Source organism: Galeopterus variegatus, unplaced genomic scaffold (genome assembly GCF_000696425.1).
Source record: "Galeopterus variegatus unplaced genomic scaffold, G_variegatus-3.0.2 Scaffold7781, whole genome shotgun sequence".
Lineage (NCBI taxonomy): Eukaryota > Metazoa > Chordata > Mammalia > Dermoptera > Cynocephalidae > Galeopterus > Galeopterus variegatus.
Window position 1 is genome coordinate 45028 of NW_007733892.1, and position 26060 is coordinate 71087.

The following is a 26060-nucleotide window of genomic DNA, read 5'->3' on the forward strand; positions in this document are numbered from 1 at the left end:
ACTTCCCAGGGGTTAATGTATTGCTATAGTGTTAGAGACCTGTGCTCTCTCTCCATTTATTTTAGGAACCTGTATTTTCAAGGTGCTGGGTGCTCCAGCTCATCATTTTCCTACAGAGATTTACCCCAGATATATTCTAGTTTTGGGGGGGGGGGGGGGGGGACACAATTATCCTCAAGGGTAAAATAATAGGGTCTTTCCACTCCTTCAATTCCAATTCTAAAGTATTATTAGTCTGTCATTTATTACCCCTCTGTTCAGAAGTCCCCTTTTCTTCCCATCCTAGAAATATTTGGGATACAAGGCCTTGACCAACTCTACCCTAACTAAGCATTGGGGCAAGCAGGCTTGATCTTTCTTTTTCTTGGTGTTTTTTTTTTTTTTTTTTTTCCCCTGGCTGACATTTTCAGGAGTCCTTTCTCACTCTCAGATTAGTATGATAGAGATTCATTCCATGTGGTCTTGTGAGGGCAAGGAAAAAGGCCAGTTGACATATATTGGTTTAGGCTCTGGGTGGCCTGAAATCCTCACACCTAGAATTTTCCATCTGTTCCTATCCAGTTCCAGAGCCTGGTCCAGTTTAGCTTACTAGGATTCGTGGCTGAAATTTGCATTAAATTTTAGCAAGTATTTAAGGGTATATTATGTCTTCTATTGCTTTCTCTTCCTTGGGACCTAATGTATGGATGGAGGAGTGTACACGAGGCATATTTCAGAGGAAAACTGGACAGGATGTGAAAGTGGGGGAGAGGAAATTGTAAACAAACTGAATAAATAATAAAAATAATAGTAATATATTAAATAACTTCAAGTAATATATAAAATAACTTTGAGCCCGAGTAACTGGGGAGAATGGTAGCATAATTAACGGAAACAGGGAGGTTATAAGGAGAAATTATTTTTTAAAAGGGAGCACACACATTTGGTTTTGCAGTAGTTAAGTTTGAGGTGTGGTTGGACACTCCAAGTAGAGCTATTCATGAGGCCCTAGTTGTCAGAGGAGATATTAAGCTAATATTTTCCAGAGAGCCCAGGAATCCATCTTTTGCTCTTTAAGATTTTTTTTTCATCTATTCCATCCCCCAAAATTACTTTTGTCAAAATTTTGTTTGTTCTTTAAAACTCAGTTGAGATGCCAGATTTGATTGTCTTTGCTGATTGTCCCAAATGGTCATGCTGGTCCCTCTGAACTCCTGAATTTAGTGTATTTTTATATGGCAGTTACCCTATTCTACTAGCTGTTTTTCCATTTATCCAAATGTTCTACCAGACTATAACTTGAGAGCAAAGAGCATTATATGTAAGTTCCTGTAGTACATAGCATAATAACAAGTGCATTAGTGGGAGCATGGTAAATGTTTAAATCCATTTATTTGAACCTTTTGTTTTCTTTCCTAGTTATGAGCACTACTTAAAGAAATACAAATTGATTAGCCAATATATGAAGTTTCTTTTTTTTTAATATAAATTTGTCTCTCGAGACTTTAAGAATATCTACATTATTTCAGAATTTAACAAATAAGTGTTTATCCTAAATATGTCCTAAAAGTAAAGCTGGAGGCATAACACTACCTGGCTTTAAACTATACTACAAAGCTATAGTAACCCAAATGGCATGGTACTGCCTAACCCAGAAATGAACCCATACACCTACCGCCATCTGATCTTTGACAAAGCCACCAAGTGTACACACTGGGGAAGAGACTGCCTCTTCAGCAAATGGTGCTGGGAAAACTGGATATTCACATGCAGGAGAATGAAACTATATCCTTACCTCTCACCATATACCAAAATCAACTCAAAATGGATTAAAGAATTAAACATACATCCTGAAACAATAAAACTCCTTAAAGAAAACATAGGGGAAACACTCCAGGAAATAGGAGTAGGTACAGACTTCATGACTATAACCCCCAAAGCACAGGCAACCAAAGGAAAAATAAGCAAATAAGATTATATCAAACTAAAAAGCTTCTGCACAGCAAAAGAAACAACAGAGTGAAAAGACAACCAACAGAGTGGGAGAAAATATTTGCAAAATATACATCTGACAAAGGATTAATATCCAGAATATACAAGGAACTCAAACAACTTTACAGCAAAAACAGAACCCAATTAAAAAATGGGCAAAGGAGCTGAATAGGCATTTCTCAAAGGAAGATATACGAATGGCCAACAGACACATGAAAAAGTGCTCAACATCACTCAGAATTTGGGAAATGCAAATCAAAACCACTTTGAGATACCATCTCACTCCAGTTAGGATGGCTAATATCCAAAAGACTTAGAATGATAAATGCTGGCAAGGTTGTGGAGAAAACGGAGCTATCATACATTGTTGGTGGGACTGCAAAATGGTGCAGCCATTATGGAAAATGGTATGGAGGCTCCTCAAACAATTACAAATTACAGATCTACTATATGACCCAGCTATTCCACTGCTGGGAATATACCCAGAGGAATGGAAATCATCATGCTGAAGGGATACCTATACTCCATTGTTTATTTCAGCACTATTTACAGTTGCCAAGAGTTGGAACCAGCCCAAATGTCCATCATCAGATGAGTGGATAAGGAAACTGTGGTATATGTACACAATGGAATTCTACTCTGATATGAAAAAGAATGAAATACTAACATTTGCAACAACATGGATGGACTTAGAGAAAATTATAAAGTGAAACAAGTCAGGCACAGAAAAAGAAGTACCACATGTTCTCACTTATTTGTGAGAGCTAAAAATAAACAAACAAATAAAGGGTGGGGGGAGAAAAGACACAACAATCACAATTCCTTGAACTTGTTAAAACAAGTGAACAGATATGACGTAGTGGGGGGGAGGGCAGAGAAGGAGAGGGGAAAGAGGAACGGGTGAAGGGACATGAAAATCAACTACAATGTATATTGAGAAGTTAAAATAAAGAAACATAAATTTGTCTCTTGAGACTTTAAGAACATCTACAGGGCCGGCCCGGTGGCGCACTCGGTAGAGGGCGGCACTTGGGAGCGCGGCGGTGCTCCCACCGAGGTTTTGGATCCCATACAGAGACCAGTCCGCTCACTGGTTGAGCGCGGTGCGGGCGCGACCCCGAGGGTTGCGATCCCATTGCCGGTCATGTAAAAAGACAAAAAAAAGGAAAAAAGAAAAAAAAGAATATCTACAGTCGCGACACCGAGGGTTGCGATCCCATTGCCGGTCATGTAAAAAGACAAAAAAAAGGAAAAAAGAAAAAAAAGAATATCTACAGTACTTCAGAATTTAACAAATAAGCGTGTTTATCCTATCCATGCCTCTTACTATGTTTACCTCTTTTCCTTACTTTTTGCTCTTTCTTTCCAACTACATGGTTATCTTTTTTTTTTTTAACTTCAGAGATTCTCCTCCGTAGATTTTTTTTTCTATGCCAGTTCCAGTTTAGGTCTTTTGAAGTTGACTGCCAGGAAATGTATGATGTATTCTGTTAAGAAGATACTTTTTAATGTATATAAGCAAGGTAATTTGGTAATTTTTGTTTCTGACATCATATCTGATCTACTCAACATTTTGTTGGCTCCTCCCCTCCACCTCTCTCCCCAGCTGATGTCTGTCTTTAGTAAATTCTTTCTATGGAACAAATTTAGAGTTTAGGGTCTGTCATAATTTGAGGACCATCTTTAGTTAAACTGATCTGATCTTTGCCTGGACTGAAACTCACTAGCCATTTACCTATTTGTTCACAAAACCTTGTAAGATCCTCTTATTTGATCCCTTTACTTGGGTTTTATCCTGGTGATAAATGTTTATTGCCATCTATAGATACGGCCCTATCCCTGGCCAGTCTTTCATCCAGATCTGTTATGAAAACATCAAGTTCAGTCTTCATTACTGAAAAGACCACTCTGTTTATTTGACTTCTTCCAGAAAAATGTTTGTTTATTTGTACTTTTGTTTTCTGGACCTAATCCAGTTCTCTGTCCAAGATAAATATTCTACTGGCTTTGTGTTGTTTTATCCTCATAAAAACAAGTGACCCAATACCTATGTTCTAATAGGTAGTACTAATATGGTTCATATAGTAAAACCGTTAATTGCATAGAAAAAAACAGATGAATAAAAGGATACTTATTTTTGTTTCCCATGCCAGAGTTTAAAAAAAAAAAAACGACTAGATTCACTAGCGGTGCATAGATCGTGAACTATTATAGCTTCAAGGGCTGTGAGAAGGTCATTTCTCTCATTTGAATTTTTGTGAATATCATTTTTGAAATATATGAACTAATCAGGACTTGAAAATATTTATTTCACCTATAAATTGTGCCTGTCCTCATATGCTAATAAGAGTTGATAGTGGTTTTTATTTTCCAAAGAATACAGGTTCATTTGGGAAGAGGTACCTATAATCACCCTATGCCACTTTCTTTATTCTGTGAGATTCTTGTTCTCTTTCCTAAGAATGTGACAAATTAGCCAGAGTCAAAGGTATTGCAATATTGATCTGGGACTTCTTCTCATGATTCTTTGTGATTTCCTCTTCATTATGCTGTGCCTTTAATTTGCCACTCTGATTGAATAAGATGAAGTAATTTATAAGTGGGGATAGGAATAGGAAACAGCTGGGGTAGAGTTATCTTCTGAGTCTCTATTGCTTTTCTCTATTGCTAAAAAGAACCCTAACGTTTCTTTTAATCCCCAAGTTTGAATTTTACAACTGGGATGGAAGGGCCTGTGACTCCAGGTAGCTGCTGCCGTCTCCCAGTAGTCTAGCAGGGGGAGGACCAGGGATTGGAGGATCTTACATTTAGCTGTTGTTGAGAGAGTTCCCTGCCCTCCCATGAGTGCAATTAGCCAGAGGTCCTTATAACAATCGTTTCTTTTCCTTGGCAAAAACAGAGAAAGATTTGTTTAGCCTGTGAAATGTAGTAGTGATGGTTTTCAAAGCAAGCCATACTGGAGGTTTAGAATGCTGAAGTTAGGAATGACATGCTGCACAAACTAGTTTTTCCCATGGTTTTCTTTTCTAAAAATTGTGGTGAGAGAGAGGTATATATTGGTTAAAAGTGCTGCTGAATGTTAAAGACCAGTATTTCAAAGTATGATTGATAAGATGAACTTAACTATAATAGCTGACATTTACATGTGTTTTATTTTCCAAAGCAGTTATATTTATTTTATAGAATAGGAAACAGATTCACTGGCCAGGGTTACAGAGCAAGTTACCCTTATGAATAGGGTCAGATCTGCAACACAGACCTTTTGATACCTGCATCACGCCTCAGCCAGTTCTTAGTTTTATTAAGTATGGTAAGTTCCCTTCTTTTGACTTGTTAAAAACTGTTATGAGTTTGTAGCCAGGGTGCATTTTCTTGACTTTTTAATTATCATCAGTCTATATTCTTTTGTATGTTGTTGGACCTTTGTGTTATTTTTTGCTCCTTTCTGGTATTGTGGGAATCAAAATTGCAACATGAACTCTTAAAATCAAGTCTGACCTCCTTCACGTGACTGGCCCTGTCTCTTTTCTCTTTGCTCTTCCCCTCACACTCCATACTCTAGTCAAAGTGGACTTGTCTGAGTTCCTCAGACAACTTTAAGTTTCATTTTTGAAGCTTGGAACTTGCCTCCTCTCTTCCTCCTTTAACCTTACTAACTCCTACCCAGTGTGGTGGTTAAGAGTGGGGTGGGCTCTGGAACCAGACTCCAGGTTTCAAATTCAGACATCATTACTTAATAGTTGTATGATTTTGAATAAGTTATTTAACTACTCTGTGTTATGCTGCTGTTTTCTCACTGGTACATTGGGGATGACAATAACCACTTCAAGATGTAGTTATGAGTTTTAAATGGGTTTGTTCTTGCAAGTATTCTGATAGTTAGAAGCTTTTGCCGAGTGGATTAGGTATCCCTGCTCTATCTCAGACATCGTTGTACTTAGTGTCTTATTCCAATGGACTACCTGATCCCACCACTACACTGTGAGGACAGGGATGAGCATGCCATATCTGTATCTTTCATTCACTTTGGGATATAACACCTGGCAAGTATAGGCACTAGACAGATGTTTGAATAAGTGAATAAGCAAAGATCGTTCTGTAAGCTCATGTTGTAAGCTTATGTCTTTGACTTCAACTTTCCTTTCCTTTTGTGAAGATCTTTTTACCTTTTATTTGGAGCTTTTGGTGGGTAGTATTAGGAGAAGGGGGATGATAGAGAAGATCATCTCCTAGCTTAATCTAAGTTTCTTTATAGAAGCTTTTGGAGCTTTAATACATTATCGTTTAGTGTAGTTTGTTCCTCTTTGGGAGCAGAGGTTGTACATAAGGATAGGCCTCTGGAAAAGTTGCTGTATTCTTAAAAAGTTTAAGAGGGTTCCACATAGGACAGGCTAGACTCATGAGGAATACCCAGGCTGATGTTGACCACAAATCTGGACTTAATTTAATAATTGCTATAGCTTTCCTTCCCCCAACTTTCTAAACCCACACTCACAGGATTTCCTGGCATTCAGATTTTGTTGGTAATCAGGTGTGCTGTGGTCATAATGTAGTAGGAGAAGCCACTTGACTTTTTCACCTGACATGTTCCATCTTCAGTCAGGAATGAAAACAAAGTAAAAGGAAAAGCTTACGCAAGAGTAGATTGATTTTTGACTAAAAGTAATGAGAGTCTGTTTATTCCAACGCAAAGGGTGATGGTGACCTGGTTTGTCTTGGCAGTGCTGGTGTTCTACATGAGATAATGCCTTACCTGAGGGGGGAGGTGGAAAGGGGCTTGCTGTGCTGCTCTGATTCTTTTGTTTAAAGCCATTAGAGGTTTGGAGAATAGTAGAAGAGTGAGAATAGCAATTAATCGCTGTGGAATCTACCAGAGAGGCAAGGGGAAGTAGTGAAAAGCAAAGATTAACTGACCCCAAAGTGGACTTTTCAAAGCATGCTTCCCTGCCTGCCCCCCCCATCCTCAGAGCCTATAGAAAAGCAGGGGGTGTGTGTAAAATAGCAGGCTCTTACCACTCAGAAAGTGTTCTCCCATAGTTATTATGTTCTAAAGGACAATTAGTTCATTTATTTATTATTAGAATAATGGCTATATTATAGGTTAACCTAGTTTGTAGAATGGCCAAGTAGTCTGCCCGCCCTTTATAATAATGTCTCTGATGTGTGCTCTGAGCTCTAAAAGTAAACTTAAAAGTAAATTTATAGGGCCGGCCTGGTGGCGCACTGCTACAGTGCGCCGCTTGGGAGCGCAGTGGCGCTCCCGCCGAGGGTTCGGATCCCACATACAGACCGGTTCCCGCTCACTGGCTGAGCAAGGGGTGGGAGCAACACCGAGGGTTGTGATCCCGTTGCCGGTCCCAGTCCGGTACGGGCGCGACACTGAGGGTTGCGATCCGTTGCCAGACACGAAAAAAGATAAAAAGGAAAAAAAAAAAAAAAAAAGAAAATTTATAGTACCCCAAACAGTAAATCTTCATTCAAAAGTATCTATTGATATCTTCCTTATTCCGGGTGCCATGAGTTGCTACAATACTAGAATGAATAAGGTACATGCCTGTCCTTGAGTTCAGTTCATGAAGGTTTACTCCCTGTTGTTCTGTTTCGTATCATGTGTAACAGAAGCTGACAGAATACCAAAAAGTGACACAGGAAATTTCAATAAAGGTTTGTTAGATAATTTAGGTCTTTAAGCCTGTCAGATTTCTTCATTTTTCATTCTTTTTATTTTTCCTTATCACGTTCTTTGGTTTTGGGCAAGTTAGATGCTAAATACTTATTTTTAAATCATTTCATATTTGTGCTTATACTTTATAATTTATTTTTTCCTTTTTGGTGGCTGGCCAGTACAGGCATCTAAACCAGTGATCTTAGTGTTTGTAAGAATTTTAAAATTTTTGTCATCTTTCCATTTTATCTGCAGATGATTTTCTAAAAATAAATATCAGGTTATCACGATTAGAATTTGTTTACCAATTTTCTGAAAACTAACCTTATGGTAGAGGATGGAGTAGCAATAAATGAGAAGGTAGAATTTTCTGATAGGAATCAGTGGTTTCTCCCTAAACACTCAGGCAGTATTACTTCCAGTTCCCTCTATAACTTCATTTTTATTTTTAGTGTCCGCAAACACGCTAGGCTTTAGGTGTTTCTTCTGCACTGAGAACCCTTAGAGAGCTTTCATGCTGGTATGTTTGGGATACTAGGAATTTAACCAGTTACAACCAGCCACTGTTGAAATGCAGGAAATTCTCTTTTGGAATGCCATTGGTTTTCATAGGCTTACAGAGTATGATGCCTCCCTGCCCGTATGGTCAGGAGGGGCTGTCAATATTGACCCTCTCTGTTTCATTTCCCATACGTTCTCTACATTGCATAGTATAGTAAATGAGGGTTATATACATTGATAATCTTGGGTGATATACATACCATATGTAGAAGACTTGAAAATAGGTGAAAGGTGGTGCTGGTAGGGGCAACTGATGGAGCAATGTCCCTTAGGAGATGAGAGACAATGAGACCTAGAGATTAGGGTCTGTCTAGTCTTTTTTTTCTTAGACTTAGAAGCAAAACTCTTTCCCATAGGAGGAGGCAGAGGTGAATGTGGGTATAGTTCTGGTTAACGAACACTCATTCAGTGCTTTCTATATGCCAAACACTGTGCTGGGTTCTGGGAACAAATAGAGGATAAGACATGATCTACTTTCAGAGAGCTTACTAGTAGAGGAAATGTTCACAGAAAGCCATTATAGGTACTAAGTACAGTCATTCCTCTTTATTTGCTGATTCTGTATTTGTGAATTCACCTACTCAATAAAATGTATTTGTAACCCCCAAATCTATACTCTTGGCACTTTTTATTGACATTCAAGGACACAGAGTGGTAAAATACTTGAGTCACTCTACACACATTCCCAGATGAAGTCAAACAATGTGATACTCTGCCGTCTTGTTTCAGCTCTCATCCTACAAACAATTGTCCTTTTTGCAGTATATTTAGTGCCTTTTTGTTGTTGTTGTTGCATTTTTCTGCCTTTTGTCAGAGATTTTGCTGGTTAAAATGGCTCCCAAACACATTGCTAAAGTGCTATCTTGTGTTTCTAAGCACAAGAAGGCTGTGATGTGCCTTATAGAGAAAATGTGTGTTAGATAAACTTTGTTCAGGCATGAGTTATAGCACTGTGGAATGTGAATTCAATGTTAATGAAGCAACAATGTGCATTTAATAAGGTATCTTTTAATAGAAATACACAAAACAAGATTATGTACTAATCACTTGGTGAAAATGTTGTAACTTAGAGCCCCGCAGGAACGTAACGCTGTATTTTCAGTAGGAGCAATGATTCAGTATTCTGTAATTCAGTGTTTGCAGTGACTTTATAGAATATAACTACTTCGAGTAATAAGAATTGACCCTGCAGAGGAAGTACTGTGTACAGTCAGAGCCTTAGAGTGGAGAAGGTAAATGGGTTTTACCTTAATCCTAGAATGGTTTTGGGAGTCCTTTCCAATTGAAGAACAGTTGAGGTGGGGAATAAAAGTGATGACTCACAGAGCTTGAAAGATAATGTGAAGCCAGAATGGGTTTGATAAAGAAAGTATCAAGAGACAGGAAGATTATGTAAAGTCAGAGGGCAGGTTTGGAGGGAATAAGATAGCTGCAATGATAGGAGGTTGTATTCAAAGTCATAGTGGGAAATGGGGGAGAGTAGAAATTTAGGCGATTAAAGAAGGCAGATCACCACACATTTGTTTTTGGATGTTGAACTCAGTGAGAATGATATAGTGATACTTAGGTCTAATGGCACAGAGAGCTAACAAAGACAATTTGAGTGCCAGCTGGGTGCAGCTGTGTGTGTTTGTGTGTTTCTAATGATTCCAAGAGCCCTGAGACAGGATCCAGGAAGTGTTACAAGTCCAGGTGTAAAAGTAGGTACAAAGAGGCCTGTGCAAAGTATCAAATGAGTAGCAAGGTTCTTTACTGCAGGGAATACAATGTACTTTTTTGGATTAGAAGACCCGCTCCATTTGTGCCAGGAAGGACACAGAGAAGACTCAAACAAGATTTGTTTATTGATTAGGTTTGGGGAGAGGTGGGAAGAAAAGGAATTAATGGTCAAGAGTTGCTCCAGTGTTGACTAATTAATGTTAGATGTTTTTTCTCCTACAGAGAATTAGATTGATGTTATACTTCCAGAGTTTTCTTTATTTTCTAATTCTTCATTTTCCAGTTTCCTTCTCATGTGATTTTCATTATTTTGGCATTTAAGTTTGGTGAATGTGCAGACTTATGATATGGTAAATAGAGGTATGATTTCTTTCAGTTCTGTTTGTGTGATGGTTGCGGAGATGGGTCAGCTGCCTCCTGACTGTCTTTAAGGTTTCACTGACAGCTCTGGATACTCTGATTCTGTCCTTCCACACTTTCGTACTGCCTACCAGACTAGCTTTCGTATCTTTCCCTGTTGGTCATTATGATGGCATTTGGAAATGGAACAGAGGCAAATCATACACATACACTACCATTGTAATTCTTCTGAAGAGTTTTCTAGAGCTGTGCTGCTCAATTCAGTCGACACTAGCCACATGTGGTTGGTGGGCACTTGATATGTGGCTAATCTGAATTGATGTTCTCTAAGTGTAAAATTCACCCTGGATTTCAAAGACAATATAAAAAAAAAGAATGTGAAATATTTCATTAATTTTTTTTATCTTGATAACATGTTGAAATAAGATTTTGTATATGTTAGGTTAGATGAAATAAATTATTAAAATGCAGTTCACCTGTTTCTTATTGCTTTTTTAAAATGTGGGTACTAGAACTTTTAAAAATGAATATATGTGGCTCACATTATCTTTCTGTTGGATAGCACTGCTCCCTTTGCAGTATTCCCTTGGATTTCCAAGGATTAATTTGAAAACAATTGTATTAAATGGTATACTTCTAAAGATCAAATTCTTGGGTTCAGTTGTTTTCATAATGCTGTTGAAGTTACTAGTATACCTGAATGTAGCTCTTATAAACAATGAATATTAAAATTTCCTTCTGCTAAGAAAACTTCTCCCTAAGAAGTTGTTTATTCTTTTTCCTTGGACATTTCTCTGTAATAAATAAAATGAAGTCAACATTCATGATAGTTCTACTGGGTGGAATATAACTGAATCCCTTTATGAAGTGATGTCAAGGTTAGCATTGTGTTTTGGACTAATCAAATACAGTCAGATTTTTTTTTTTTTTGTCTTTTTTCCGTGTCCGGCAACAGATCGCAACCCTCAGTGTTGCCCCCGCACCGGACCGGGGACCAGCAACGGGACCGCAATCCTTGGTGTTGCTCCCGCGCCTCACTCAGCCAGTGAGTGGGAACCGGTCCGCATGTGGGATCCGAACCCTCGGGCGGGAGCGCCGCCGCGCTTCCAAAGCGGCGCACTATCCCGTGCGCCACCGGGCCGGCCCCTACAGTCAGATTTTTTAATGTGTAATTATTTCTCAAAGGAGCATTTGAATCTGTCACATTGAGCCATGGTATAATGAGGTTTTGTTGTTGCTGCGATAGTGACTATTTTCAGAATCTAGGTGAATAGCTATTTGCAAAGCAGCCTTAGGTAAGTATCACAGAAAAGAGGTTCTTTTAAAAAGATCTAATTTAAGAACCATTTACTGAGTGCCTTCTCTCTACTCAGTGTTAGCTTAGCTGCACAAGCAGAACACAAAAGATGTTACAGATATGGTCCACATCCTCCAAGTTCATCATCTGGCCCAGGAATTTGTAACAGACATTCTGACATTCTGGTGTATCTGATGAGGTGTTAGGAGAGATTAATACCTTGTAATAGCCACTAAAGCACTAAAATTTGAAAATTATTTATTAAAAAATGTAGATTTTAAGTAACCTTGAATAAGTACCACTTCCACATGTGTCCTTTTATAGGAATTGTGTTTGGCTTAGAGCCATACTTCCTTGAACCATGACCAATGACAATGCGTATGACACAGGGACTGTCCTAAGATATTAGCCAAGGGGAAAAAGGTTTACCATGGTTGTAGTTGAGGAGTTCCTGAGCTTTAAGAGATGAATAGAGAATCCTTCAGAGGCATTCTATCTTCCCATTACAGATGTTAAAATATTTTCAGAAAAGGGCTGTTGTGGGATGTTTTTACAGAACAGATAGGCCTTGGTTTGGATTTTAAAGGAACTTAGAGGATTTGGCTTGGTACATTAGATGAAATGTATTTTAGAAGGGGAAATTGATGTGATTAAGGGTACATAGAGGGTTGAAATGGGATTTATCAGTGGGAGAATGCCTTATGTTAATTTGAATGCTAATTATTTTATAGATACAGTTTTCTAGCTGTTGCACTTATTTATTCCAGAGTTTATTGTTCCCAAGGGACTTGGCAATGCCCTGTTTTAGAGTGCTTAATTGCCTGGAGCTTCCAGAGAGTTGGCTATGTTTAGGGGATGTGGGGGCAGGGAGTGGGGAGGTGATTGACTTTCTTGGGTAAAGTCATTATTTGCCAGATGTCACTTCAGTCAAAGTTAATTGTCTTGGTTTAATGTTGTATAAATGCAGTCGTCTATGAGCTTAGCAACTCAAGTAGGACAGTGAGTACTTTCAGACTTATACATATAAAAAATAACATATCACATTTGTCCAGAGCTTTATAGTTTTTTCAGAGGAACTTTCAAATGTTCACACTTGACATTTTCAAACAACCCTCAGAGATTAATAGAATAAATATCGTCATCAACCTTTTATTTATAGCAGAGGAAACTGAGGCGCAAAGTCTGAGTGTCTTTCCTTAAAGTCATGTGGATAATGAATGACTGGGCCAGCACTAGATACAGCTCTTGCCTTCTAGTCCAGAGTTCTCTTCCCTGGTATGACACCCTCTCTCAGCAGGGACACTGCTGACAGTGATTAGTCTTCTGGTTGCTGGCATATCCTGAGTTCCTAGTATTCAGACATATCATGAGGAACTGATTCAGAGAAATGAGAGTCTGCTGATTCAGAGCTGAATATCCTTTTCCCAACTTTCTCTTCTTGTAAATTGATTTCTGTCACCTCCCAAGCAGTTTTCTTAGTCTTTTTGGCTATTAGAACTCTTAAAGCACTTTAAGAGTCTTTCTCACTTAGTTTGCCAGTGATAAATTTATTATACAGGAAGCTTTTAATTTTAGCTACACTATGGGATGCATCACTATTGTTGCCTGTCAAATCAAAACTGAAGGCAGTACAGGAGAGAAGCATCTTGTTACTAACTTACCTCTTAACCTCTACATATATTTCCTTGAATAATTCTCATTAACTTTGTTATTCTGTTATGTACATTGACTGTTCCATTGAATGAATTTGTAGCAGGCCAAGAATGAGTGGGTTACCAGTAAGAAGGATATTGGAATAGTTCTGGCAAAACACAGGGCTTGGACTACGGTGGTAGCAGTGGAAGTTGGAATGGAAGCTGCCATTTCTCTATTGGCAGGAGTCGAGGGAGCCAGGAGTGCCACATGCTCCAGATAAAATTTCCTGCTCAGCCTTCGTATCACCAGTGGTGAATGAAGAGAGGGGGTTTGTACTCTGGGTACTTCTAGCAAGACCCCCTCCCACAACACTGGGAGCCCCATTACACCATCACATCTGCCTTGAGATTGTTATAATGCTAATTTCATTTTCCCCTTTATCCTGTTCACAAGTATTTGCACCAGCGGCCCAAGGCTTTACTCTCCATATAGCAGAATGGATCATTAGGTAAATCTTCCTCCTCCTCAATATTCCCTGTTGCCTACCTTTCATCTCCTTTATCTTCTGCTATAGCACTTACCATTTGTTTTGGCATACCAGATATTTTTCTAAATTGTTGGTTCCCTCTTCTACCACTGTCATGTGAGCTTTATGAAGATAGGGGTTTTGTTCATATGTCATCACATCCTGAACAGAGCCTGGCACATCAAATATTTGAAAGGATGAATGAGTAGATACATCTTTAGATAGCATATTTTAAACTTAAGTTTATATAAATTATTCTGCAAAAGCAGCAAAATGCCTTTATAAATTGTAAAAGAGTATCAAATGCTCTTTATTTTGTTTAATCCCATTTTGTGACTTATTTAATTACAATAGAGATTAATGAATAATGCCTAGTAATTCCAAAATTACCCCAATGGCTATATAGGCTGAGCATCCCTAATCTGAAAATTTGAAATCCAAAATACTCCAAAATTCAGAACCTTCTGAGTGTTGATTTGACCTCAAAGGAAATGCTCATTGGAACATTTTGGAATGTTTCCTCTTTCAAAGCACCAACAGAAAAGTTTAGTTATGTTATAGCTGTATATCCAAATGGAAGGGAGATGTAGATAGCTGAGAGTTCTCTCCTAGGTATTTTTTCAGACATGCTTTTCATGATTTACACAATTTTGTAAGAATAATGACGGTTTTGCTGGGGAGAATAAGAGCACTGGAAACTGGCACTAATGTAGAGCATAGAGTGAAAAAGAATTTCTGCAACAACTCTTCAAGGTACCTTCAACTGTACTTTGTAACTGTGTGCCCTGATCACATGATTTGCAGAGAATGACAGATCTGTGAATGATTGCAGAGATGATGGCTCCAACCAAGTAGCTCAGCTTCCAACTTCTTAAGCGGATCTGGACTACTGATACCTTTGCTAAGGTCCAAATGCTGGTGACAGCCTGGCTTGGAATCAGTTAAAATTTAAAAGTTATTTGATATTGCTAATGTGTTTCTAACTTTTAGAAGTCTTAAGAAATAATCATATGTCTGTTATTAATTTCAGTGAAATGTGAGGGTGGGTTGTAAAAATCATACAAAAGGAAAAAAAGACTGTAGATTGGGGTCTGATATTGGGACTTAAAAAAAAAAAATGTCATGAAAGTCTTTATCTAAATTGCTGTTTATCTCACTGATTCCAGAAAGAGCGAATCATTTTACTGATGCAAAAAGATCTTCTTGTGGGCAAGGAGATACACTGCAGAGCCTTACAACCTCTTGCTAGGAGGGCTGACCTGGCAACCTCTTTTTAATGTTAAAGTGTAGATATGAAATAGTTACTACCACAGGTTTATTGTAGCTCTTCTCCCAAGGGCCACTGTTTGATTATTAGGTTGGGGATCTCCTGGAGACTTATCTTTCTTTTCCCCATCTCAATGTTCTCAGGTACTTAGAGAGCCTTTGGAGAGCACTTTTTCAAAAAGTATAATGGTTGTAGTTAAAAAATTCTATCGTTACATATATTGTACTGCTGCTTAGTACTAAACAAAGTCTCCAAATAAAGGGAAATCGTGGAGTTTTGTTTTTAGCTAGGTACTTGAAGAGGGTAATAGCTGCAGTTATATGCTTTTGCTGGCTTATGTAGATATTAATGATGGCAATTATGTCGAAGGAAAAATAGTGTGAGTAGAATTATAACCTTTCAGGGTGAGTGCTTTGCTTTCCCTTTCAGCTGTCTGAAATTGTTTTGACTCTGAGAATTCGCTTACAATAAAGCTGACAGAACTGTTGTAGGGTGATTATTACTGGCAAGAATTTTTTAAAAATACTTTTACCCATTGTTTGTAAATAATACATGCCTGTATTAGAAAATTGGAAAATATAGAAAAAGAAAAAAGCATCCTTTGACTAGTCAAGGATATTCTATTTCTACTTTTTTAATGTTTGATTTTTAAAAAGCACACTTGTCAAAGTGCATATACAATTTTGTTTTCTATTCTTTTTACTTAACATAAGAATCTTTCTATATTTCACAGATTTTATGAAGACATACCACTCATTCATTCTTTCAGTTATGGAGTGCCTTCTATGTGCTGTTGCTGAATGCTTTGTTCTTCAAAGTATAGAGACATGAGAGTGAAAAATAATCTAGATTATAATTAGGAACTGCAGATCATCCTGAATTTTTATGTAACTTTTATATGAATCTGAGAGCTAAATTATCTCCCAGATAGTTTAAGTCATTACTACATTTTAAGTCAAAGCAGTAATATTGGTTGATTTTATTGTACATTTAAGCTAACTTCGTATGGATCAAAAAAAAATCACTCTGCTTAGGAAGCTGTCCCCTAGTTGAAGTGCTGGACTGTGCAGGGTCAAGAGTGGAAGGCAGAACAGGCAGCCATCCTGTGGGGTGGCTGGTATGCTTGGCTCCTGCACAAGGATTGTTTACGGGAGAGCAGGGCAGGGTTCATGGCATGGTGTCTGGCAAGAGACTTAGTCACCCACAAAGCACATGACTGGGTTCTTGTCCTCAGAGGATTGAATTAGTGAGAATCTAAACATTCTAAGTGGTGTGGGGTTTGAGATGTAGGAAGAAGAATTTAACTTATCAGTCGGTGATGTCTAATTGCCTCCTCCTTAACCTCTTCCTAAATCTGTACACAGATGGTCAGGTGCAGATGAGCACTCTTGGCAGAATACTATGACAATGAGCCAGGTGGGTTCATTCATGAGCAGGGATGCCTGGATTTAAGTCCTGCCTCACCACTGACAAGCTTACATACCTGGGACCACTTCCTTGACCTTTCTGTGTTTCATTCCCTTCATCTGTTAAAAGAAGATATTACTACTGTCTACTTCTTCTGATTAAATGAAACTCATAGAACAATGTCTGGCAAGTGAAATAAGCATTCAGTGAATCTGGCTAATTTTTCTCTACCATATGTGTTACTGAATTTGTACGCATTACCAAATTTCCTGACGGCTGAGCTTGTCAGATGAGTTTAGATGGTACTAGGGCAATTATGTTATTTTATGATTGCATACTCAATTGATACTGTGAAGATGGGCTGCTGCTTAGCTGTTAGGAAGTATCCATGATCGTGTTTCTGAAAACAGCCAAGTATTGACAGACTTGCTTCTAGTACTGGATCTAAAGCACACTGCTTCAAAAAAAAAAAAAGCTTTCATGCCCCCTTGCTCACTTGCTGTAGCCTAGCATGAGGGACTTTTTTTATTTTTAATAAACTTTATATTGAATTATAATATACATATAGAAAAGTGAACATATTCTGCTTGTGTGTTCGTAGCACCAGTTCTCAGATCTAGAAATAGTATTCCATTGCATTTTTGTGTCTACATCTGGTAACCACACTTTGAAAATCAGTGGTATATAAGTTTGTGATCAGTTTTTCTTGGATGTGGAGAAGGTGTTATGGAAGAGAGGGAATTACCCCAATAAAGAGGAGGGTCAGTTATGGTGCTGTGGATTATAAACCCTGCTGCTCTCTCCCACCTGTGTTATTCTTTCTTTTTTTCTCATTAAATAATGTGAATAGGCAGAGAAAGAGCCTTTGTAGATAGATTCATTAGGTTAGAAAAAGTAGATTGAGCTTTTTGAGGAGCTGTATTAAGCCTTTTTTCTTTCTTCCAGCCCCTCTGTCTCAGTTGTGGCTTTTGAGTTAATTTTCATTACATATCATGAACACTGATTTATATCACCTGAGGAGCGTGTGGTCAAGGGAAAGCATAAATATGTGAATACTTACCTCGAAACTTTCCTGACTTCTTCCAACTCTCAATCAGGTATGGGAATGGGCTTTATCTCAGATGTCAAATCTTGGATTGAAGGTGTCAAATCTGGGAGGATTGCATTGGAAGGATTTGGAGAGGAGTCTGGGCACAACAGAAAACAAGTGTTTTGGTTGAGTAGAGATTTTGGCCATGCACAAAAGAGACTGGACTGGTGTCTTGGGTACCAGATATTTACCTTCTGTGTTCTAAATGATACTAATGCCATTTGTTGACTCATAAACTTGGCACTCTTCTGTAGGACCACTCAATGCCTGGGATATGAGATTGGAAACAGTACAAATAGCAGCTTAAAAAATTGAACCAGTGGTCTCCCTTCCTTACATATGGATTCATCATACCTCCATATATTCTCTGGTCTTACCTTCCAACATCTTATAAAGTCCATCTGTATTGTGAGAGTATCAGTGGTGGCAGCAGCAGTTCCATTCAACTTATTGAACTTTAGGTGGAGCGTGGGAGTCTAGTCAGTGATTGCAGACACTTTTCTTAATGTGTAACATTAGCATAACCCAAATTATTTTCTATGTTACATAGGTAAACTGTGTGAGGGAAATAGAGAACTTGACCATGTGTAGGGTTAAAAATAGGGTTGATAATAAATTGCAACATGCATATTATTTAATATTTAAGAGCAGGATATCCCAGTGCGACAATGAATAATAGTGTGAGTACCTATATAATTTTATGATTCCATTTCAGGAAAGAGAAGATAAAGACTATGGAGACTGGACTGAGGGAGAGAATAGACTTTTGGGCACTAGAGATCTAAACATAGCTTCTCTTAGCTACTTGTGAGGTGCTCTGATTTCTGAGAAGAATGGTTGTGATGATACAGTTTTACGTGTTTTTCCATTTACTGAAGAAATTTTAGAACTTCCATTTAAACATAAGGAAATTTGGGGTCCTATAGAGGTGTTCCTTTCAAGTACAGTAGTTGTGGTTTTGATATACGTCTCTTACATTTTATCAGATTTTGAACTGTGGAATTAAGGGATATTAAGCAGAATAACAGAGGAAATGGCATTTTCACTTTTTAAAAGTCTAAACGTCCTTTCTGTTAGATATAAAATGAATCATATTGATTGTAACCACAAGATTTTTTTTTTTTGGTGGCTGGTCGGCAGGGGGATCCTAACTCTTGGCCTTAGTGTTGTCAGCACCATGCTCTCCCAATTGAGCTAGCCGACTAGCCCCTGGAGTGAGCACAAGATAGTAAAGCCTCTGTGGGAAATTTTGCTACAGTAAATGATAGGGAGAGAAGGGGAGGAGAGAGTGAGACAAGCACACTCCTGGTCAGACTGCCTCAGACCGTCAAAGAAGCACAAATGTTCAGTGTTATTAAATTAATTGGAAAGTATCTGTTGGGTGTCTACCATTTGTAAAACCTGTATGAGTACAAAGATGAATGCTAAGACCCTTTTTATGCTCAAAGAATTTATAATATAGTTAGGACCATAAGACATGTACACTATTGCAGAGCAATTATGTGTTAGGTGTTAAAAGTGTGGTTAAAAATTTTATAGAGGAATTCAAGGAACAAAAAGATCTTTGAGCTTAGGTAATCAGGAGCGTCTTCATGATGAAGATAGAATTTTTACTAAGGAAGTGATTCTTAAATGTGTGGTTCCCAGACCAGCAGCAACTGCATCCTGGGAGCTTATTAAAAATGTAAATTCTCAGACTCCATCTCAGAACTGCTGAATCAGAAACCTTGGGGGTAGGCCCAGCAGTTTGTGTTTACAAGCGTGCCAAAGCTTGAACACTACCATATCAAGGAAAGGTGACTGAACAATGACTGGCACACAGTAACTGCTTAGTTAAAGATAGCTACCTGAATGAAGGAGATGCACAGAGGGGTTTAGAGTTTCCTGTGCCATTTGGTTTAGATTCTGTTTAAGAGAATTCTTTCTGAATGAGTTAGATCCTTATTTCATCCGAATGTCCTTTGTACCATGTTGTCATTTTCATCTTATTATTCTCATCATTTAAAATGTTTGTACCACCTAGATAGGGGACAAAATTTGCATTTTTATAACATTCTTTGAAGCTTTTGGAAAATGTAAAAACATGTATCAGAATGATTGAACAATTTTGTGGCTAACTACTAGGTAAAAGTATATATAGAATAGATGTTTAAAAAGAGAGTTTCATGTCTTTCATCAGATCCTAGATAAATATCTTTTAGAAAATGAAGTTTTAAAACTAAAATTCATTTTTTATACATAAAAACGTGAGGTGTGTTTCCCCAACACTTCCACTACATTTTATAAAATGCAGGGTTTGGAGGGCATTTTTAAAGCCCCTACCCTGTCAACATTGAACCTATACTTTTTATTTCTTCTGCGATTTTAGAATAGCTAAACCCTAGGTGGATTGAAGGTATTGATTTGGGGCTTCACCTTGGCCACTTATCAGGATGTTGCTTGAAGGAGACTTTACTTTTTAGCCTTTGCTCACTGAGCTGCCCTGTGCCTAAAGTGGAAATGTTTTTATAGCGCTTGCCTAAGTAGTCTTCTGATTCTCTGTTCAAAAGGTAAAGTGATTTTAAAGACAGTTTAAGCAAAAGAAAGAAGAACCTGTGATCAGACTATGACTATGGTAGTTAAGCTTTAAGCTCAAAATGTGTTCCCTTTTCTGAAAAAATGAATTCATTTTCTCCTAATCTGGTTTTATCTCAATACCATCAATTTAGCACATGCCACAGAGAAGTCAAGTTGCTCTTATTGGTGTGTTGTAATCTTCATTTCTCAGGAGAAGGTATATTTAAAGTCTTTTTTTTAAAAGTTCATTATAGGGGCCGGCCCGGTGGCTCACTGCTACAGTGTGCCGCTTGGGAGCGTGGCGGCGCTCCCGCCGAGGGTTCAGATCCCACATACAGACCGGTTCCCGCTCACTGGCTGAGCGAGGTGCGGGCACAACACCGAGGGTTGCGATCCCGTTGCCGGTCCCGGTCCGGTACAGGCGCGACACTGAGGGTTGCAATCCGTTGCCGGACACGAAAAAAGACAAAAAGGAAAAAAAAAAAAGTTCATTATAGAGGAACTTTAAGGATCACATATAAAGTAACATATTAGGGTAATTGTTGAGGGCCCAGTCACGACATTTTCTAACACTTGTAGACTGAGAAAAATGGCAACCATATATAAAGATACATTTAAAACTTCCTGAAACTAAGGTCAAGGGTTCGGATCCCCGTATGATCCAACCACCAAAAAAACACCCCAAAATTTCCTGAAACCAAAGAACTAGCCAAGTGTTCATCAATATTTTCTTCAGCCAAATGCCAGGATGAAGAAGAGGAAAGGTAGTTGTGGCAATACCTATTTTTTTTGTATCAAGATTTGACCTGTATTTCAGGGACCTATGATTTTTATTTCTTCTAAAGGAAAAATGTTTTCTCTTTAAACCTACAAAATCATATTGATTCTGTAGCATTATTCTCATTTTTCTTATGAAGTATGTTAGTGTCAAGTCAAAATTGAACCACTTTTGTCTTCGAGTTCTGGTAGTTCAAGTTCCTTAGCTTGAGTATGTCCAGGAATTCAGTGCAAGAGTTTTGAGGGTTTATGTCTTCTCATTACCATTATTATTTTTTCCTACTGATTTTTTTTTCTTGTAGTAAAGCAAGTTTACATATCTATTCTGTCCCCCTCCCCTCCATGTCACCTCTTATACATTAAGTCGTACATTTGGCTGTTGTGGGTAACCATCTCTTACTTCCTGTGGGTATAATTTTGCAAGGTTGCAGAGTAAGACCTGTCAGCTGACACTTGCTCACATGAGAGCCATTCAGAGGGTGGTGTGGCCAATGTCAGAACAACCTTGCAGCTGAAGCAAGTCACTGCACTTGCCCAGAGCCATATGAATAGGTCTTGTGACCAATTAATTGACTACTGCATAATCTCCAGCTAGGGAGCACAGATGGAGTGAGTCAGTCCAAGCTGCTCAACCTGTTGAGTGTTTTGTCTTTTGCTAACTGGAGTACAAGCTCAGAAACAAAAGTAGGAAGTAGGATTTGGACTTGTCTGTTTATAATGGGTTTGCTGAGAGCATGTTTTATAAGGTGGTGGATGCATTTGACTTCCTAAGTCATTGTAGACTTAATTTATGTAACAAATGAGTGTTCCTTTTTTTTTTTAACTTTTGAAAGGAAATTAGTAGGCTCCTGCCAACTAGCTTGTCTCACATACTGTATTGAGAGCAAAATGATTGTTTAGAACTGCTGGTCACTGCAGAATATCCCTCAGACAACAAAGGAACTTCAAGATCTATGTCCAAGTCCATGCTGATGGTGAGGATAAACCGGAAGAACATTAAACCACTCAGGAGATGTGTGGCGGCACAGCGAAGACCACAGACTGGCCAGGTGGCTGGCAGGGTTCAGCCAGATGTGTGAGTGATGCTGTTTCTGGTGCTGGGAGGATTTACGAGACACGTTTATGCACAAAGATTCGAAAATTTGCCGGGGTAGGAAGGGGCACTGATCACACGGCACTCGACAACAGGTTTGAAACTTTAGTTTTATTTCAGAGTCACAGAGAAATTTTTATTTTATTCATCAAGTATCAAGGAGATGGAATTGTATTGCTCTGAAAGTTGTTTTTCGAGAATGCTTCTAAGTTGGAGAAATAGGGTCATTGGTGGGTGTGCAGAGACAAGTCCTTTCCTTTATAGAAAAAGTGTAGGCATGCGTAGTTTTTAGTGACTGCTAGTTGCATTTCTACTACCCATCTGCTTTCTTCTAAACTTTTCATTCCTGCTAGAGTCAATTTGCGAGAAATGGTGACATCTTTGTCCTTTGTTGAAGCTTGAGCAGTACTAGTCACAGTAATTAGGAAAAAAACCTTGCAATCCTGAAGTACCACCACAGTTAGTAGAGGGAGCACAGGACTGGGAGTTCTCACTTCATAGTCTGCCTGCTGGGTGGTTGGTTGTGCTTTTCTGGTTGGAGGCAGGGTGGTGAGAGAGAGCCCAGTCTTCTTCTGGAAAATCCTTTTCCTGAGAAAGATGTGTTATGATCAGCTAATTTTAATATGGGGCTTCTCTAAAAAGAATAACATATTTGATATATTCTTTTAGGTGGGTTATTTCATTCACTTTGGAAGAATTAATTAATTTCGTTAGTAGTGGCAGTTAATTGAAATACTATTTATGAAGAATTTTATTGTATATCAGTAAAATGGAAAAAGTCTGAGAATTGCATTTCATTCTAAAATCTTACATAGATAGTAAGGAGAGCCAAAGGTTAAGCTCTGAGTCTCATGATTAGTGTAAAAGTAAATTTCTAAATTCACTTAAATTTTTTTTCTTACAGAAATTTTCTCAAAATTAGTATGTCTCATGAACTGTTTATCCTATAAGTATATATCTTGGTATGGTTAAAAATAATCAAGATATAGTTTCTGTCATGTAAAAATCTTTTTCTTTAGTAGAAACTTTAGTAAATCTCTGCCTTTCTTTAGTAATAAAGTGGTATATGAGGGTACTTCAAAAAGTTTGTGGAAAAATATAACTAAAGGATAATACAAATCTTTCTATGCACTTTTTGAAGTACCCTTATATAGTACACTACAGTGTGAGAGCTCAGTAGATTGGAGAGTTAGGGAGAAGTGGGGAAGTAATTTTACAAGTGTTGGGTCACATGCTGTCCATTCAATTAAAGAGATCTATTTGTAGAGGAAGAGGTAATGAATGATGTGGTACATTAGAAAAATGAATTGAAGGGGCCAGCCCGGTGGCGCACTGCTATAGTGCGCCGCTTGGGAAGCACGGTGGCGCTCCCGCCGAGGGTTCGGATCCCATATGCAGACCGGCCGCTCACTGGCTGAGCGAGGGGCGGGAGCAACGCCGAGGGTTGCCATCCCGTGGCCGGTCCCGGTCTGGTACGGGCGCAACACTGAGGGTTGCGATCCGTTGCCGGACACGAAAAAAGACAAAAAGGAAAAAAAAAAAAATGAAAAATGAATTGAAGTATACAGATAAGAGTTTCATTTTTATAATAATTTGTTTTTATCTGTTTCTTATCAAGAAAGGGTAGCTGAGTGATAGGAGAGAGTAATGGAGTGACACTCAGTTTATCTTAATATGGATCCTGATCCGCATCTCTGTCCAGGGGACTTGTAACCATGGGTGAGTCTCTTGGCTTTTCTGGGTCTTGCTCTCAACTCTTAAGCTATGTAACTGCCTCAGATTATTTTAAGAATTCTTTTCTCCTATGAGATTCTAAGATATAGTATTAGGACCTTCTATATTTCCTATTTTTGTTATTCTGTAGAATTTTAGATCCCCAAATAGTTACTTGGGGTGAAGGGTGGGGAATGGGTGTTGACATAAGAATATAACATGCAGGGTCACACTAATTTTTAAAAAGAAAACTTCTAAAATATTTGGTATGAGCTGCTGCTTCTCACTTTCAGTGAGCTTGCTGTTCTGTGGTAGGATTTTAATCATTTTTATTTAAGCAGCACTTTAAACTTAACAAAACATTTTCATATCTGTTTCCCCTTTCTTTATTTTAACTTCCTTTAGATTTACTTCTGTAATGCTGAGATGTTTTTAGAATTTTGTACAGTATGACATGTATTTGTCAATTAATTGGAATTCGTCTCTGGACAGACCAGTTGTCTTGGTAGACCTCATCCTCTTTTTATTCCCCTTCCTGCAATCTTGAAAACATATTTATTTGCAATATTGTGTGTTTGGTTTCCAGAATTTCTTTAGGACTTGGGCCAACCTCGAGGGTAGAAGTGAATTATTGACAGGAGCTTGTACTGTAAGGATCTGGCTCCAAAGTGCTCATGAGTTACCTGTTTGTACAAGTCATGTGGCAGTCAGTGAGGTAGGACTTCCAACTCCCTTTTTGCTCTTGGATATCTTAAACCAATAGTTTCAAATGGTCTTCTTAGTTGAGCACACTAATAAGCAGGTTTTTTTCTCCTAATTATTCAAAAGATGAAGAGAAAGATTCCGGAAATACCTAACAGTGGCCACAGTATAAAACAGACACAGTTCAGTGCAGAAAGGAAAATTTTGGTCATCTCGTGATTCATGTGGCATGAAACATGAATAAAACAGTATAAAAGTTGTCCTCTTATCTTCATTTTCATTCTTCTTAACTTCTGTGATGACAAATATTGGGGTTCAATTCATATCACAAATTTCCAGAGTCATCAAAAACTACAGAGTTTGACAAAGCATCTTAAATTGTCAATACAAAAATTCCATGCTCTCAATTCGAATCTATTAACTGAAATATGATGCTGAGTATGTGGTGTAGTCTTCAAATAATTGCTTCCAATTTTCTTTCTTAAAATACTGACTATAGCAAAGCCGCTAACACCTTCTGATTTTTCAAACTTTCCCAGCAAATTAGATAAATCTATAGGGCCATTAATATGAGAAATCTGGGAGTGTTTGCCAAGCCTATCTGTGAATTGTTTTATCTGATGGCGGGAGAAAACTTGCCATAACCTTGTCTTTAAAGTATATTCTTCACACACTGAAGAGGAACTGAAACAAAGCACTTCAGAGTCAACTGTGCTTTACAGTTTCATATCTTGAAATTTGGATTCAGAAGAAATTCTCTAGTACTTTAGAATCACTAGGAAGGAACAAGCAGAAGAATTAATGAGTGTAAATATTCAATTTATGTGCATATTGGAGAAGCTAATTCTATTAAAAAAGGAAAATCCTTAGTCTGTTGTAGTTACTTAACAAGAAAGTAAGTACTTAAACGAGGGTGTGTTTTCTCCTAGTGAACTGCTTCACACAGATAAGCTGACCATGATTTTACTACCAGTCTTTATTTATAGTAGTTAGGATTACTGACAAGGAAATATAAAAATAGTCACAGATTTATAGAGAGATATGCTAAGGCAACAGACCAAACAATTCTGAAGATTCTAGTAAATGGCCATTAAAAGAAAGTACAATGCAGGTTGTAGGAGTGGGGAGAGAGTTTTTCATTGTGTTCTGCACACAGAAACAATATGAAAACCATTCTACTTTGATACTTCTTAATAGAAAATGTAGCTGTTAGACAAGTTGAATGAAGTGGGTAGAGAAAAAATCCAAACCCTAGTCAGCTGATGGTCTTGTGCTTTGTGACCAGCTTCACCAGGGAGGTTGTAAATTGCTGGGTGTGAATCTTTCAGATGCATTGGGCATTGTGTCACAAGTTCCTCTGCCCTTACTGCATTCCTTCCCTTTTCACTGATTTTGTGCGATGTGGTTTTTCTTCGACTAGTTAGAAGAGTTTATTTCCACTGGTTGATGGTTGAGATTTTGAGAAGTAATCAGAGACTGAATGAATGAATGAAGGAATGCAGTGGTAGCTTAGTGTTGCTGCAGTGTCCTGTCTGATTTAGGTTTCAAGAACATTCATCTTTTCTCTCTGGGGACACAGCACTTACTGGGAATCAGAGCAGTTGTTATAGAAGGGATTTTCATAGAAGCTGAGAACTGACAAACTTTTTTGGGGTCTTACTTTGATAAACGTTGATGACATAACAGAGTAGAGCACTTGTTATTTAGTCACCATAACTAAT

The 26060-nt window shown here is 38.1% G+C and overlaps 1 protein-coding gene across 1 annotated transcript in view; it reads left to right on the top strand.

The window, feature by feature from the left end:
- Nucleotides 1-21689: 21689 nt before the first annotated feature.
- LOC103607858 (folliculin-interacting protein 2-like) overlaps nt 21690-26060 on the top strand; it is a gene marked incomplete at its 3' end in the record, with an annotated part of 36336 nt that continues 31965 nt past the window's right edge. Inside the window, exon 1 of the mRNA XM_008592325.1 lies at nt 21690-22019. Coding sequence (XP_008590547.1) covers nt 21844-22019 — 176 coding nt within the window. The remainder of the gene's footprint in view (nt 22020-26060) is intronic.